Genomic DNA, 17,521 nt, shown 5'->3' on the forward strand with positions numbered 1-17,521 from the left:
CGGTGAAACAGGCGAACTTGCCAGAAGGCCCGTGGCAGCAGAGGCGTCGACTGTTCCTGAGGCACTGTGTTTTCATTCTGGTTTCCCCAGAAAGGCTCTTGGGCCGGTGTGCACACTCCAGTGTGGAGCAGGGCACGGGGACAGAGGTGCGAGGAGGCGGGGCTCAGGTCCCCTCGAGTCAGGGAAGGGGCGCTAGCTGTGGGTTGGGAGGCTGCAGGTGCTGACACAGACAAGGAGAGGGAACAGCCTGGGTGGGCGGGTGCCCTGTGGGAGCAGCAGGAGGTGGGGGCTCAGCTCCATGGACGCTGGTCATCTGGTTGTGTGTCAGGGACCGTGGGCCACAGAGGGGTCAGCAGCACATGCTGGGACACTTGGGGGACCTGGTCAGGTCCTGGCTCTGGCACTTGCAGGCTGTCCCCGTGGGAAAGGTCAGAGCCCCCATCTGTGGTGTGAGCAGATGGGATTCGTTGCTCTTTTCCAGTCCTGAGACGTTCAGAGGTAAAGGGTCAGCATCTTCCCAGCACGGACCACACCCTGACCTTCCAGAAGCCATGGCCACAGGGACTTACCTGCTGAGGGGGCCGTGACTGAGCATTCTTTACGCCCTGCTTCCCACTGCAGGACAGAACAGAGGGTCAGCGGTCCCCGCACGGAGAGGTGCAGATGAACAGAGGGTCAGCGGTCCCCGCACGGAGAGGTGCAGATGAACAGAGGGTCAGCGGTCCCCGCATGGAGAGGTGCAGATGAACAGAGGGTCAGCAGTCCCCGCATGGAGAGGTGCAGATGAACAGAGGGTCAGCGGTCCCCGCATGGAGAGGTGCAGATGAACAGAGGGTCAGCGGTCCCCGCATGGAGAGGTGCAGATGAACAGAGGGTCAGCAGTCCCCGCATGGAGAGGTGCAGATGAACAGAGGGTCAGCGGTCCCCTCCCCACTGCAGGACAGAACAGAGGGTCAGCGGTCCCCTCTGCACTGCAGGATAGAACAGAGGGTCAGCGGTCCCCGCACGGAGAGGTGCAGACGAACAGGAACCGTGTCTGTGTCGTGCCCTCAGCTGGGTCCCTCCAGATGCCAAGGTCATGGCCAGGCCCGAGGGCAGCGCTGGGACTCTCTTCCATCCTTGGCCTTCAAAGGAACTTTTGTTAAGACCAAGACACAAGCCGTCCATTGATAACTTTTTTTCCATTGCCCTTTTTTATATATTCAGTCATTTTCTAAAACCACATAAAGGAATAAAAACTCTCCTTAGAGGTTGCCACAGCCCGGCCCTCCCTGTTTCCTCCAGGTGACACGGGACACCAGGCACCCTGGCACCAGCTCCTGCGTGCCAGGCACGGCCCACTGAGGTGACCCCGGGTCCCCGCTCCATTACCGCCGCCCTGCCCTCTGGAGTGTGGGAGCTTCGGCATCACTTCTGGGGCAGCACGCCGCCTTCCTCCCTCGCCCTGGAAGGCGGAGCTGGTCATCGTGACAGTGGTGGCTCCATGCAGAGCCCAGGTGTGACGTGGGGGCGGACAGCATCGGCAGCGGCGTGTGCGGATCGGGGCAGCCGAACGTGCAGGCTGTACAGGAAACGCCTCAGGCCCAGCCTCGCGCCTTCTTCTAACTGCCGGGAGCTCAGTGTGGCCCTGTGTGTTCTGCAGCTCACAGAAGGCTTTCTCTTCCTGCTCAAGGACAGAGGCGGGCTGCTGAGTCCTGGATCCTACCCTCCTGACTTGCCCTGAGTGGGAGCCAGGCTCCGAGATGCCCCCACGCTCCACCGTCTGTCGCCCCTGCTGTACTAGAAGGGGTACCCTGGCAACCAGCAGGACTTGGTGGAAATGACAGGTGTGACTTTTGAGAGTAGCTCTCGCCCTCTCTTGGATCATTGCTTCTGGGAGGCTCGCGTCTGTGTTGTGAGAACACGCCCGTCGCCCCGTGGAAAGGTCCATGTGGCAAAGAGGGAAGGCATTCTGCCGACGCCCCGCGCTGACCTGCCAGCCACGTGAGCCGGCCACCTCGGCAGTGGTTCCTGTGGCCCCAGCCAGCACCCTCTTCAGTTTCATGAGAAAGCCCACCCGGGACAGCCCAGCTGAGCCACATCTGTCCCCAACCCCCAGAACTGAGCCACATCTGTCCCCAACCCCCAGAACTGAGCCACATCTGTCCCAATCCCCAGAACTGAGCCACATCTGTCCCAACCCCTAGAAACTGAGCCACATCTGTCCCCAACCCCCAGAAACTGAGCCACATCTGTCCCCAACCTCCAGAAACTGAGCCACATCTGTCCCTAACCCCCAGAAACTGAGCCACATCTGTCCCCAACCCCCAGAAACTGAAAACCCCAAATACCGCTTGTTCTAAGCTGCCGAGTGATGGGTAATCTGTCACTCAGCAAAAGATAGCGACCCCCCCCCAGGACTGTGATTCGGGGAAGAAACGTTGGTTTCTGTGATGTTGAAAGTAATAATACATGCTTGTTGCACACTTCAGATGCAGGTTTGTATGACCTGGAAAATGGAAACATCCTATCATATCACCCCCTCTGTGTACCAAACAGGTCCCAGTTTTCTCTATGCAGACAGCATGTGTGCACACGGACAATGCGTGTGACTTGTTAAGGCACACTGGACCGCAGCAAACACACTGACCTGGCTTGCGGTTCGCTTGAACCCCATGTGTCGGCCCACCTTTCGGTTACGGTTCACGTAAATCTGTGTCACTTGTTAACACGTAGCTCCACGTGACTGATTGTACGGACTCCTCCGCTCTCCGTAGGAGGGTCCTCGGGCTGTTGGCGATTTCCACGAATGCACATGGTGATTCTGGGGTAACCTGTGGACGGATGTGGGGGGACATATTTCTGGAAGCAGAAACGCTGGGTCAGAAGTAGACACCCTTAAACTGCTGACGGGTACCTCCCGATCGCCGTCCCCAGAGCCCCGCAGTCCCTGCGTCGGCCGGGTCCTCAGCGGCTCAGCGTGTGCGCGGTCTGTGCGGGCGGCTCAGCGGGGTGACTGTTTCATCGTTAACCATCTCCCACCTGTGGACTGTTTCCTCCGTTTGGAATTGTCAGTCCATCTGCGTTGCCCGTCTGAACACTGGGTTACATGTCCCGTACTGTGTATCGATCAGTAAGAGCTCTTTGTATTTCAGCACATTACGCTCTTTGCCTAAAGACATTTTTTTTGTGTGTGTATTTTTCTGAAGTTGGAAATGGGGAGGCAGTCAGACAGACTCCCGCATGCTCCCGACCAGGATCCACCCAGCATGCCCACCAGGGGGCGACGCTCTGCCCATCTGGGGCATCGCTCTGTTGCAACCAGAGCCATTCTAGCACCTGGGACAGAGGCCATGGAGCCATCCTCAGTACCCGGGCCAACTTTGCTCCAATGGAGCCTCGCTGCGGGAGGGGGAGAGAGAGACAGAGAGGAAGGAGAGTGGGAGGGGTGCAAAAGCAGATGGGCGCTTCTCCTGTGTGCCCTGGCCAGGAATCGAACCTGGGACTCCTGCACGCCAGGCTGATGCTCTACCACTGAGCCAACCGGCCAGGGCCTAAAGACATTTTTATAGGACATTTTCCCCAACATATGGTTAAAACTGAGTTGAACGTTTTTGAATCATATTTGGAATGTGTGTTGTATGAAGCACCCACACAGAAAGGCTTGTCGAGTTAAGTTGAAAGCAGCTGGAGTGGGAACGAAGGATGCAGGAGAGCGCATGGGCAGTGTGAACTGGACGGATGTGAACTGGATGGATGTGAACTGGACGGATGTGAACTGTGGATGGATGTGAACTGGACGGATGTGAACTGGACGGATGTGAACTGTGGACGGATGTGAACTGTGGGCGGATGTGAACTGTGGGCGGTGTGAACTGGACGGATGTGAACTGGACGGATGTGAACTGTGGACGGATGTGAACTGTGGGCGGATGTGAACTGGACGGATGTGAACTGTGGGCGGATGTGAACTGTGGGTGGTGTAAACTGGATGGATGTGAACTGTGGGCAGTGTGAACTGGACGGATGTGAACTGGACGGATGTGAACTGGACGGATGTGAACTGTGGGCGGATGTGAACTGTGGGCGGATGTCAACTGGACGGGTGTGAACTGTGGACGGATGTGAACTGGACGGATGTGAACTGTGGGCGGATGTGAACTGGACGGATGTGAACTGGACGGATGTGAACTGTGGGTGGATGTGAACTGTGGGCGGTGTGAACTGGACGGATGTGAACTGGACGGATGTGAACTGTGGACGGATGTGAACTGTGGGCGGATGTGAACTGTGGGCGGATGTGAACTGGATGGGTGTGAACTGTGGACGGGTGTGAACTGTGGGCGGATGTGAACTGTGGGCAAATGTGAACTGTGGGTGGTGTGAACTGGATGGATGTGAACTGTGGGCGGTGTGAACTGGACGGGTGTGAACTGTGGGCGGTGTGAACTGGACGGATGTGAACTGGACAGATGTGAACTGTGGACGGATGTGAACTGTGGGCGGATGTGAACTGTGGGCGGATGTGAACTGGATGGGTGTGAACTGTGGACGGGTGTGAACTGTGGGCGGATGTGAACTGTGGGTGGTGTGAACTGGACGGATGTGAACTGTGGGCAGTGTGAACTGGACGGATGTGAACTGTGGACGGATGTGAACTGTGGGCGGATGTGAACTGTGGGCGGATGTCAACTGGACGGGTGTGAACTGTGGACGGATGTGAACTGTGGGCGGATGTGAACTGTGGGCAGATGTGAACTGGACGGATGTGAACTGGATGGATGTGAACTGTGGACGGATGTGAACTGGACGGATGTGAACTGTGGATGGGTGTGAACTGTGGGCGGGTGTGAACTGTGGGCGGGTGTGAACTGGACGCGGGTGTGAACTGGACGGATGTGAACTGTGGCGGTGTGAATTGTGGACGGGTGTGAACTGGACGGGTGTGAACTGGACGGATGTGAACTGTGGGCGGATGTGAGCTGTGGGCGGATGTGAACTGGATAGATGTGAGCTGTGGACGGATGTGAACTGTGGACGGATGTGAACTGTGGACGGATGTGAACTGGACAGATGTGAACTGTGGACGGATGTGAACTGTGGACGGATGTGAACTGGACGGATGTGAACTGTGGACGGGTGTGAACTGTACGCAGGTGTGAACTGGACGCGGGTGTGAACTGTGGCGGTGTGAACTGGACGGGTGTGAACTGGACGGATGTGAACTGTGGGCGGATGTGAGCTGTGGGCGGATGTGAACTGGATGGATGTGAGCTGTGGACGGATGTGAACTGTGGACGGATGTGAGCTGTGGACGGATGTGAGCTGTGGGCGGATGTGAACTGGACGGATGTGAACTGTGGACGGATGTGAACTGTGGACGGATGTGAACTGGACGGATGTGAACTGTGGACGGATGTGAACTGTGGGCGGTGTGAACTGGACAGGTGTGAACTGTGTGTGGTGTGAACTGGACGGATGTGAACTGGACGGATGTGAACTGTGGACGGATGTGAACTGGATGGATGTGAACTGTGGGCGGTGTGAACTGTGGACGGGGGTGAACTGGACAGGTGTGAACTGTGGTGGTGTGAACTGGACGGATGTGAACTGGACGGGTGTGAACTGGACGGATGTGAACGGTGGACGGATGTGAACTGGACGGATGTGAACTGGACGGATGTGAACGGTGGACGCCGCTGCCTGCTGCCTGCTGACTTCCGTCCCCGCCCTGTCCTTCCAGGCCCCCGAGCACCACATTCACCGCATCCCCAGGAGCCGTGAGGTCCAGCAGCCCTGGCTGTCCACGGTGCTCACCACCCTGCACGCAGCCTGGCTGTCCTTCCCGCTGACCTACCGCGTGAGGCCTGATGTGGTACGTAGCGCCGTTCTCTCCTGCAGCTCCTGAGTTCAGTGGCCAGACGTGTCCCTGACCTCTGCTGGCCGGGGCTGAGCTGCCCCTGGAGGGCCCTTGGCCGACAGTGGCAGGGATGCGTCTCCCTGTCCAGCCAGGCATGCACCCCGCGCCCTGTCCTCCTGTGTCCCATGGCAGCGACAGTGGTGTCTCCAGCCAGGCGTGCACTCCGCGCCCTGTCCTCCCGTGTCCCGTGTCCCCAACAGCGGTGTCTCCAGCCAAGCGTGCACTCCGCACCCTGTCCTCCTGTGTCCCGTGTCCCCGACAGCGGTATCTCCAGCCAGCTGTGCACTCCGCGCCCTGTCCTCCCGTGTCCCGTGTCCCCGACAGCGGTATCTCCAGCCAGGCGTGCACTCCGCGCCGTCCTCCCGTGTCCCGTGTCCCCGACAGCGGTGTCTCCAGCCAGGCGTGCACTTCGCGCCCTGTCCCCCCGTGTCCCGTGGCACCGACGGCGGTATCTCCAGCCAGCCCGCGCTGCCGCCCGTTTTTCCCAAGCCTGCGTCCCGTGCTTGCCGCGACGGGAGAGCCCGTGTCCATGCCTTTCCAACCATCTTGTTGTCGAGAGGGTCACCAGCCGTGGTCTGCAGTGGGCGGAAGGTCAGGCAGGAAAGCAGTACAGGAGACAGACCCAGGACGGCTTAGGGAGTGCTGTGTGAGCCTCGCTGTCCCCATCCCCATCGGTGCGGGTAAGAAGCACTCTGTGGTCTCTGGGAGGCGGCACTGGTGACCTGGAACTCCACGCAGGGCAGGGCAGAGCCAGGGTACCTGTGCCCAGGAGAGCACACAATGCCCACTCACACTCTTCCCGCATGGGGCAGAATCCACTCGTCCGTGCCGCCCGAAAGGAAGCCCTCTCCTTGTCCCGAGGACGTGCGTTCTGGCCCAGGGACGCTCCTCTCGTGCCCAGGGTGCCCCGAGTGGCAGGGGTGCTGAGAGCTCCTCTCATGCCCAGGGTGCCCCGAGTGAGCGGCAAGGGCTGAGAGCTCTCCCCGCCCGGCTCCTGCTGGGGGTGGCTCCCATCCCTCCCTCGCAGGACAGCTTTAAAATCTGCGTTTTCCTACACAAGGAGTTTAGATTGATTTAGAAATACTATTTCTTTGCAATGAAATGCACAAACCTTAAGTGTGACACTCGATCACGTCCCCGTGAGGGTCTGGAACGCTCCCCCCACCCCAGAAAGTGTTCTCCGGTCCCTTCCCGTCAGCCGCCGGCCCCAGGGGGGCCACCTTCCAGCTTCTGTGAAGGGGGGGATCCACTCATATCTACTTGTAAGTTGTCACAAAATAAGTTTCTCTCCCATCTAACTCCCACGGGCGTCTCTCGTGTGTGGAACTCAGGGCAGCGATTGCCTGCCTTCATTTCGGGCACATTTGGACTAATAATTGCTGAAATTCTGTGGCTCACCAAAAATGTGTATTTTTTGCCAATCTGACGAAAACGTAGGTGTAAGTTTGATTCATTCACACCAGACGGATGTTGTGTTGTGTCATGTTTTTATTTTTTATATGACAGTCTAAGGGAAGAGAGGCCGTTGCCCCTGGGTAAACAGGTACCGCGTGTTGTAAACATTCTCGTGACGCGCTGGTTGAAAATCGCTGCCCAAAAGGATCGTTATTGCCCCGAAAGGTTTAATTTGTTTCTAAAACCCAAGGGACAAAATGAAAGAGAGGAAAAGAGTCTCCACGTTGTAAGCTGGAAATTTGGGGTTCACGTTTCATAACTCCCTGGAGGCGTGGCCACGGTCACCGGCCTCAGCTCCACTGAGCACGGGGACAGCCACCCTCAGCAGTTGTTCGGGCTCAGAGGGCGCAGTGACATGGTGGCTGCCGCCTGCGGGGGACACATAGGTCCCTGGGGATGGCCTGGCCTGGGTCTCTGACCCCCTCGGAGTGGGAAGAGTGACCCAGGGGCCCTCACTGGCCTTCATCGTGTTTTGGACGGTTCCTTCTGCACTCTTTCTTTGCCTTCAAACGGAAGGATTGGAACGGATGGCCTCTCACTTCCTTCTAACGTAGCCTAAAGTTTTACGAGCGCTGTTAAACCGCCGTGCAAACGTGGAAAGGTGTTCTGTAAGGCCAAGGGGGGAAAGGGAGAATATGAAATACTTATTTCCATCTTCAACTAGTTTGTTTAAAAAATGGTTTCAAACCTGAGCACGAAACGACCAGCTGCCCTGACACGGCTCACTTCCCAGGGGGGGTCCCAGGCAGGGAAGCCCCTCTTACTGAGAATGACGGTCACGGCTGAGGGCCTTCCTACCACACCAGGGGCCCAACCACCACACGCAAAGGTCCCGTATGCGCCTGGCTTCCCTGTGACCTCTGCCACAAAGCACTGCTTCTTTCTTATGTCCTTGACACCCGGAAAGGAAACCTCTTTCTGCCAGGATAGTGGCCTCAGCTCTCACTGGACAGAGTGTCTGACCGGCCAGGGACCACTTGGCTTCGCTTCACTGTGTGTCCCTGAGCTCACAGGTCTGTGGCCCCATTTGTGCCTCTGGGTCTCACCCTGTCCCTGTCCTTGTTCTAGAGTGAGTCTGGGACATAGCGCACTTTAATGCTTTTGAATGGAAATCCCTCCCGTCCGGTACACAGCAGCCGACATTGTCCTGAGCACTGGCGCTGCTCAAGGACAGGCCCGAGGGTGGGGCCACCAGCATCAGCACCACAGACAAGTCACAGGCCTGAGGGTGGGGCCACCAGCATCAGCACCACAGACAAGTCAGGGCCCTCTCTCCTGTGAGGCCTGACGGCTGGTCCCAGGGAAGGGCGTGGTGAGGTTTGTTTTGTGATCCAGGACACGGTCCCCCCCAGGAATGTCCCCGGGGCACCTGACGAGAGTGCCCGCTGCTGTTGTGTGTGTGGTATGTGCTCATCCATTAGCTTCTGGTGGCTGAGGCTGTGCTGACTTCTGCATCTTGGCTGACCTCTCTCTAGTAGTCTCCTGATAGTGGGGGAGACACGGGGCACGTGGCCAGCCCTTCCATGGCCGTGTCCCTGCTGTGACCTGGATGGGGGCCCCTCGTGTCCCGTCTCTGCTCCTTCTCCCCCAGGACGATGTGCATGCCAACCCCACAGGGAGCTGGATTTTAAACCCTCCCTGTAGCTCACTCGCTGTGTTGCATCTCAGAACTCAGGTGTCTTCTTTACTTTCGCCTCCAAGTCGGCGTTAGTTAGTCGTCCTTGAGTTAGTCTTTGAGTGAGTGTGTAGGCTGAGCTCACACTCTCAGGAAAGTATCCGTACTCCTGCCGAGAAAAAGGCTCATTTCAAGGAAGAGAAGGGGAGTGTACTCTGTAAGGTTGCTGATCGATCGTTGCGCTCCCACACGGGGCTGCACATGCTAGAGGGACGGTCTGGGGGTTCAGGGGGAAGGGCTGCTGCTTTCGTGTTTCCCACGGCCCTTCTGGGAAAGGCGCCCTTTCCCACATGCGTGGGCTGACTTGAAAATGAATGAGTGATCACTGGAGGGTGTGAGTCATTGCGGGAACAGGGACACCCACTCCCTGCACGGGCGGGCACTCCCCTCGGGCCGTGGGATGGGCTTCCGAGTCCGCGGTGCCAACGCCTGGCCTCTCTCGTGCCAGCTGGGCCCCTGTGGAATGAAACACTCAAGCAAAGGGCTCTGCACACGGAAACGAAAGCTGATTTAGTTCCCAGTCAGGTAAAAAGGACATTTCAGATTCTACACGTACAACAGATTGGGGAGAAACAGACCATTTTGCTGTAACACTCCTCCGCCTTCCCCGGGAGCCAAAGCTGGTTTAATTCGCCGAGACGAGTCTCCCTGCGCTCGTAACCTGGACGCCGTCCCGCGTGTGAAAGGAGGCCATTCTCTTCCTCGGTCATTTTCCCTGTGGGTCAGCCCCGGTTTGAGCTATGAAATAAATGTCTAGGTTCACGGCAGCAGTCCGCTGACGATGTAGATAGTGGGTTATTGTCTGTAAGTGGGAGACTGTGATTTTTTTTTTTAATTAGACATTTTCTAATAGTGAGCCACAAACTGAGTGGCAGCAGTGACCACTGTTAGCGCAGTAGATCCCGTTTTTATTGGCCTGTTGGCTGACACGTTGTTTGAAACATTAACAAGAAGAGTCCGTTAACGTCTTGTCGTTGAGCCAGGAACCTTTAAGGAACTCTGTTCTCCTCTTCACTGCCATTGCTTTGATTTCCTCTGTAAAACGACCTTCAAATGGAATGATATTTTCTGGTGATCAGAAACCTTTCTGGCGTGTTCCAAGGAAACGTAGCTAGACAGGAGAAAAGGCCGCCGACCCAAGATGACAATCTGTAAGCGGCATTAGCGGGAGTCGGCTTCTCGAGCCAAGTCCAATAAGGAACAATTAGACCACAGCCGTCGGCTGCTCATGTTTTCCAGGGTTGATGAAGTCATACTTGGGAGCCATCTGTTAACCGTGTGCGGTTCCCGTCCTCTGCTGACCAGCCCTGGAGGACTCGGAGGTCGGGCCCGCATGGCGTCCCCGAGTGCAGGTCCCCAGGAGGACCAGGGCCGTGTGGAACAGGCCCCCAGAGCGTCTGGGGGTGCCCAGCGGTGACGGGGGGGGGGGGCGTGGTGCTGCAGAAGGCCTTTCCCGGCTCTGGCTGCGTGGGGCTGACAGGCCGCTTTCCTGGCTGGGTGGCGCAGTGGCCGGCGGCGCCCTGACACGTGGGGTGGTGACAACGTGCGGCAACTGATTCCCATGGCGAGCGCCCTCGGGACAAACTCTGTGTCAGAGTTAAGTGGTATTTTATCATTATCAGCTGGGGCCTGCTTTGAGTTATTACAGGTTTTCTCCGTCTGGGGGACTCGCCAAAGCTTGAAAGTGGTTTTTCTCTCCTTTCCAAGTTGAACCTTTTCCACTTGGCAGGGGTTATAGGTTTCCTCCTAAAGAAGCCAGGGGGCACTGCCTACCCTCCCCCTGCCCTCCCCCCTTCCCCCTCCCTCTGCCCCTCCCCCTCCCCTCCCCTTGCCCTTCCCTTCCCCCTCCTTCTGCCCTCTTTCTGTCCCTCCCCTGCCCTCCCCCTGCCCCCCCTCCCCTGCCCTGCCCTCTGCCCTCTCCCTGCCCTCCCCTTCCCCCTCCTCTGCCCTCCCCCTCCCCTCCCACTCCCCTCTCCTGCTCCCTCTGCTCTCCCCCTGCCCCTGCCCTCCTCATCCCCTCTCCCTGCCCTCCCCCACTCTCCCTTTCCCCCCTCTGTTCTCCCTCTGCCCTCCCCCTGCCCCCTCTGCTCTCCCCCTGCCCCTTGCCTCCTCATCCCCTCTCCCTGCCCTCCCCCCACCCTCCTCCTGCCTCCCCTCTGCTCTCCCTCTCCCTTCCCCCTCCCTTTGCCCTCCCCCTGCCCCTCCCTCTGCCCTCACTTCCTTGGCATCATCCCTGAGCTGCCACTGCTGCCGCCCGTCCAGGGGCCTCTCCCTTCCAGGGCAGAGCCTGCGTGTTCCACCAAGGGTGGCAGTGCCCTCCGGCACTCCCTGTGAGCACAGCGCAGGGCGAAGGTGGCCCCGGCAGACAAGGCTGCTTTCAAAGGAAGGACTGCTGTGTGGTCAGCGGTGGTGAACAGTGAACATGGAGACCCGGCCTTGTGGGCGAGCTGGGGCTCAGCGGAGCAGAGTGGGGAGAGAAGGGAGTCTTTGAAGTGGTCGGGAGTTCAGAGGCACAGTGCTCCTCACCCCAGGACCAGCCCCAGTTTCTGAGGCTTTCAGCCTCTGTGACTCGGTACAGCTCTATTTTTGTAGCCCCTGAAAATCAATCAAATGACATTTGTTCGCATTTTTCAAGTCTGCCTCCAGTCTGAGGGCAAAAAGAGAAGAAGGGAGCACAGACCAAACCAGATGCGAGGGCACAAGGGCAGGGCAGCAGCCCGTTGAGTGTGGGGGGTCCGTAGGTGGGCAACAGTGTGGGGGCTGGGCAGCTGGGTGCCGCCTGTGACCCCTGAGGACTCCTCCCGCAGCCTGGCACCGGACAGCACTGGGGGCCTGGAGGAGTTCAGGAAACCCCCAGGGAGGGAGGTCAGGTGGGGGGCGGGAAGGAGGCCTCCAGATGCTATTAAAGCTATTAAAGCTCCGTGGTGGCCGCCCAGAGCTTTGAAGTGGAAAATAGAATAGGAAAACACATTGCATAACTGACCGCTCTCAGTTAACTTTTGCACCCTCCAAATTAATCCCTGGAATTCATCTAGGCATGTTTTTGACAACACGTGTCTGAAGTGTTAAATATTGTCTCTGTCAAAGCAATCAAGAGAAAACGACAGAAGTTTCTTATTCACCTTAAGCAGAACGAGCTGCTTTATTTTTTCTTGAGGTGAAATTTACGTAACATGAAATGAACACTTTCAAGGGCTCAGCGCAATGACATTTGGTCCATTCTCCCCTGAACTGGGCTCCAGAACACGACCACCTGCAGTGCCTTTACTTTAATGCCTGGCTGTCACGGAACCACTCAGGGTTCTTTTTTACTTTATTTTTTTTAAAAAAAGAAAAGATTACAGCATTGTGTTTTCAAACAGCCTCTGGGCTGTTACAAAATACCATCTTCTTGACAGTCTGTCTCTTAAATTTCTCATTTCCCTGCCCATGAGTCATTGGGTTAAATGTACCTTTCTAGGCGAGGGTTTCCTCTTTGGGAGTTTGCTGCGTGGTAATTTCTGCCTCTCCTGGCTCCTGGCATGACTCTTGTTTTTGTCAGCCGGCGGGCTGGCCGTGGGCTTCTCTTTCTGGTATTAGATGCAAATGAAGCTAAACCAGCTGCAGAGAGACGGGACCCCTCTCTGGGGAGCGCTGGGGTGTGAGGCTCCTCTTGTGTCTGGACAGCCTCCCACATGCACCTGCCCCCTGCCCCCCAGCAGGGCCGGCTCCCGTGGGCTCTGAGACACAGGAGTGGTGCCTGGCAAAACCGGCAACCAGGGACGGGAAACGGTGCAGCATAGGGTTACTACGTAACCAGCGAACACCTGGCAGACCTCAAACTTCCTGTGGCTTCCAGGATAAGACGTTTCAGCGTGGTTGTTTAGAGGAGTCAGAAGGTTTCCCTGGAGACACTGTCAGAGCTTGGACCGTGGTTGCACACCCTGAAAACAGCAGGAAGCCCCCTGCGGAAAGGACTGCCCATTACAAAGAGAGCGTGCTGTGACTGGAAGTCCAAAAGTCTAACGCTGTCCAGGGGGTGGGGGTCAGTGGTGGGGCGTGCAAAGGGCAGCACATTCGCGTGTGAGGGAGTGAGAGCCCGTTCTGCGTTCTTGCTCTTCCTGGTTCACGTGTGTTGAAGCCGTTCGTATGACTCTTTGACAAAGCATTTTCATTTTTGAAAAACGTTTACAGTCAACAGTTTGTGGAAACAGGGTTGCTCTTATGGGCTAAACAATCACCTTTCTCTGAAGCCAGGTGTCCCCGGCTCAGGCCGGTTGTGTCCACACCCTCCAAGCACAGGTGCTGTTTTCCCAGAGGCTTGCTCACACAGCGCGGTGTTTTGTGGACGGGCACGGCCGTGGCGGCCGTGGAGGCCGGGCCCGGGGCTCAGGGGCCTGGGCAGTTGCTGCGTCATCGTCATCGTCCCCAGGCCGGCCTTCCTGTGCCGCTCCGCCCGGGCAGGAGCCACGCTGTGCAGTCCCCCAGGGGAGGACAGAGTTGGGCGGCGGGCGGGGGCTGGGCGTGAGTGGGGGTGCGACGTCCCTCCCTCTGCGGGCACTGGGTGAGGCTGGTGTCCAGCAGCCTTCCAACCTTCTGGTCACAGTGCTAGAGATGCCACCAAGAACTCACCCTCCTTGTCTGACATTCTTGCTTAAAATTCTCCTCGTATTGTTGCCTCCGCTTCGCACCCATGGCGCCTCAGCCTGGCACAGGGGGGGAAGAGGCCATGCCCTCCCAGCTCTGTCACTGACCAGCTGTGTGACTCCCAAGCCGTCACTGATTCCCTCTGAGCTTGGCTTCTCCTCCCGGTCACCTGGGGGTGACGAGGAGCCTGAGTTGGAGGAGGTGGGAGGGCACCTGGTTTTGAGCTGGCCACTCCCTCTGCCGGTCATCCCGTAGCCCTGCTCCCTCCCGCCTGAAGGACTGCTCCTGGGAGTCCCTGCACCTCAGTGTCCTAGACGTGGTCATGCCCCCGAAAACCTCTCTAAGTTGCCACGGGACCTAGCCCTCAGCCCCGCCGGGGTTCCGCTTGGCCCGCCGCGCTCAGTGGGGAAGCCTGGCCCTGCCCTGGGCACTCTTGGTGCCTCTGCTGGTTTGTCACGCCTTGTCCTCCCCTCCTCCTCCTCCCCGCTCACGCCCCTCCCCCTCCATCAGGACCCGGGAAAGCCCCGTTCTCATCCCCTCCTGACACCTTCCTCGCCCACCTTTCTTCACGGGGACCCAGGGTGTGCCCCCGACCCCTGCTCCGGTCCAGCTGCCTTGGTCAGCCTCTGCCAGGGCTCTTTCCCTGCGCTCTGCCGGGAAATGGAACTGTGTCCTCCCCTCCTGTCCCGAGCCAGGCAGCCACCTTTGCTGTAAGGGCTCTCTGACTGTGGGCTGCAGGGAGCAAACGCCGTAAGTGTCCGGCAGTTACGCGTGAGCGCCCACGGACTGCCGAGGGACCTGGTTCGGCCCGAGTGGGGTGAGGGCTTCCTGGTGTCCTTCTCTGTCCCTGACAACAGGCTGTTCCTACTGCTGAGACCAGCGCTCACCGGGCCTCTGCCTTCCCTTCCTGTCAGCTGACTCTGTGGCGGGCGGTGGCCCTGGGCCGCTGGGTGCAGACATGTCCCGTCTGAGCCACATGGGGGGGGTCAGTGTTTGGACTCCATGCTTCAGGTATTTTACTAACACCCATATTTCTGGCTCCTTCTGACAAATTGGAAGGGCAGTGGACGGGGCAGATAAGAGCCAGCACTGAGCCGTGGCTGCCCGGTCCGGGGACACGCCCTGGGCCACCTCCTACCTCCAGCTGTTTCATCCATGAAGGTCCCTGAGTGGCCATGCTGTGTCCGACCCTCACCTTCTCCCCAGGACCGTAGTGGGCAGTGCAGGGCACTGGGGCTCATGGCCTCACCCACGTCCTGGAGGACTGAATGCAGGCTGTGGAGGGGGGACGGAGGGCTTGCTGGGCACAGTCGCCGACCTCCCTGACCGGTGCTTCTCTTGAAGGGCCTGCAGCCGCCACTGCTTTGGAGCAGACGGCACATTTCTTGGGGGTTTCTGTCCGGGTGGGTTTCCAGATACAAAGATCATGTATGTCCTCACACCTCCCTTCCCCTTCTGAGGACAGCGGTCACAGCGGTCCTGCCTGGTGAGGACCCCTGGAGAGGAGCTGAGCCATAAGACACTTCCACGTCCTGTCTGGGAGGTTAGACAACAGGGCCGAGAGGGGGTGTCCGGTCCAGGGTCTGAGAACTCACACCCAGGATGGACGAGGACCCAGCTCTCCTCACTCAGCCCCAGCTCCGTGCCGGGCCACTCTGCAGTGCGACATCGTCCGGCTCTGTCCTCCCACAGGTGACCGGGTGCCCTGTCCACGTGGCAGGCATCGTCCGGCTCTGTCCTCCCACAGGTGACCGGGTGCCCTGTCCACGTGGCAGGCATCGTCCGGCTCTGTCCTCTCACAGGTGACCGGGTGCCCTGTCCACGTGGCAGGCATCGTCCGGCTCTGTCCTCCCACAGGTGACCGGGTGCCCTGTCCACGTGGCAGGCATCGTCCGGCTCTGTCCTCTCACAGGTGACCGGGTGCCCTGTCCACGTGGCAGGCATCGTCCGGCTCTGTCCTCTCACAGGTGACCGGGTGCCCTGTCCACGTGGCAGGCAGGGAGCGGGCTTGGGCAGCATGCACGCCGGTCAGAGTCTAGGTCTGCCGTCCTAACGTTGGGGCGCGCTGCCCTGAGCAGTTTCAGCTCCACACCCTCCCCCTCCCCTGCAGAGTGGGGACCGAGATCCCCACTTCCTGGTCGTAAGAACGAAACCATGTCCACACCAGGAGACTCCGTGGTGGGCTCCTGGGGCCTCCCTGCCTCCCGTCAAGAGATGGAAGTGACGGGCTCACCAGGAGTAAAGAAGTTTTCAAACCGAGGCCGAGGCATGTCTGCCCTGTGCCAGCCCAGAGGATGTGTGTCCAAGTGTTCCTGTCCAGTCTCGTGTTGCGCTGAGCCCCTTGGGCGTGGAAACAACCAGGGTCACGTGACCCCTATCACGTGATCACTGACCCCTCCCTTTGGCCCTCTCGTTGTGGTTTTGTCCCGGACTCCAGTCCTTCCAAAAGCATTCCATCGGGGCCGCCCGAGTCTCAGCCCCGTCCAGCGGGGCCACCGCTCAGGGTCGTCCTGCTGAGCCTGCCCCTCCCCCGTGTCCTGGGCCCGAGTCTCAGCCCCGTCCAGCGGGGCCACCGCTCAGGGACGTCCTGCTGAGCCTGCCCCTCCCCCGTGTCCTGGGCCCCAGTCTCAGCCCCGTCCAGCGGGGCCACCGTCCAGGGACGTCCTGCTGAGCCTGCCCCTCCCCCGTGTCCTGGGCCCCAGTCTCAGCCCCGTCCAGCGGGGCCACCGTCCAGGGACATCCTGCTGAGCCTACCCCTCCCCCGTGTCCTGGGCCCCAGTCTCAGCCCCGTCCAGCGGGGCCACCGTCCAGGGACATCCTGCTGAGCCTGCCCCTCCCGTGTCCTGGGCCCGAGTCTCAGCCCCGTCCAGCGGGGCCACCGTCCAGGGACGTCCTGCTGAGCCTGCCCCTCCCCCGTGTCCTGGGCCCGAGTCTCAGCCCCGTCCAGCGGGGCCACCGTCCAGGGACGTCCTGAGTCTCAGCCCCGTCCAGCGGGGCCACCATTCAGGGATGTCCTGCTGAGCCTGCCCCTCCCCCGTGTCCTGGGCCCAAGTCTCAGCCCCGTCCAGCGGGGCCACCGCTCAGGGACGTCCTGCTGAGCCTGCCCCTCCCCCGTGTCCTGGGCCCAAGTCTCAGCCCCGTCCAGCGGGGCCACCGTTCAGGGACGTCCTGCTGAGCCTGCCCCTCCCCCGTGTCCTGGGCCCGAGTCTCAGCCCCGTCCAGCGGGGCCACCATTCAGGGACGTCCTGCTGAGCCTGCCCCTCCCCCGTGTCCTGGGCCCGAGTCTCAGCCCCGTCCAGCGGGGCCACCGTCCAGGGACGTCCTGAGTCTCAGCCCCGTCCAGCGGGGCCACCATTCAGGGATGTCCTGCTGAGCCTGCCCCTCCCCCGTGTCCTGGGCCCAAGTCTCAGCCCCGTCCAGCGGGGCCACCGCTCAGGGACGTCCTGCTGAGCCTGCCCCTCCCCCGTGTCCTGGGCCCAAGTCTCAGCCCCGTCCAGCGGGGCCACCGTTCAGGGACGTCCTGCTGAGCCTGCCCCTCCCCCGTGTCCTGGGCCCGAGTCTCAGCCCCGTCCAGCGGGGCCACCATCCAGGGACGTCCTGCTGAGCCTGCCCCTCCCCCGTGTCCTGGGCCCGAGTCTCAGCCCCGTCCAGCGGGGCCACCGTCCAGGGACGTCCTGAGTCTCAGCCCCGTCCAGCGGGGCCACCATTCAGGGATGTCCTGCTGAGCCTGCCCCTCCCCCGTGTCCTGGGCCCCAGTCTCAGCCCCGTCCAGCGGGGCCACCGTCCAGGGACGTCCTGCTGAGCCTGCCCCTCCCCCGTGTCCTGGGCCCCAGTCTCAGCCCCGTCCAGCGGGGCCACCGCTCAGG

General features: G+C 59.8%; 1 protein-coding gene across 1 annotated transcript in view; it reads left to right on the top strand.

The window, feature by feature from the left end:
* ALG14 (ALG14 UDP-N-acetylglucosaminyltransferase subunit) overlaps positions 1–17,521 on the top strand; it is a 51,755-nt gene that overhangs the window by 11,450 nt on the left and 22,784 nt on the right. The window contains exon 3 of the mRNA XM_066247253.1: positions 5,723–5,854. Coding sequence (XP_066103350.1) covers positions 5,723–5,854 — 132 coding nt within the window. The remainder of the gene's footprint in view (positions 1–5,722; positions 5,855–17,521) is intronic.

This window comes from Saccopteryx bilineata, chromosome 11, assembly GCF_036850765.1.
Source record: "Saccopteryx bilineata isolate mSacBil1 chromosome 11, mSacBil1_pri_phased_curated, whole genome shotgun sequence".
NCBI classification, from domain to species: Eukaryota; Metazoa; Chordata; class Mammalia; order Chiroptera; family Emballonuridae; genus Saccopteryx; species Saccopteryx bilineata.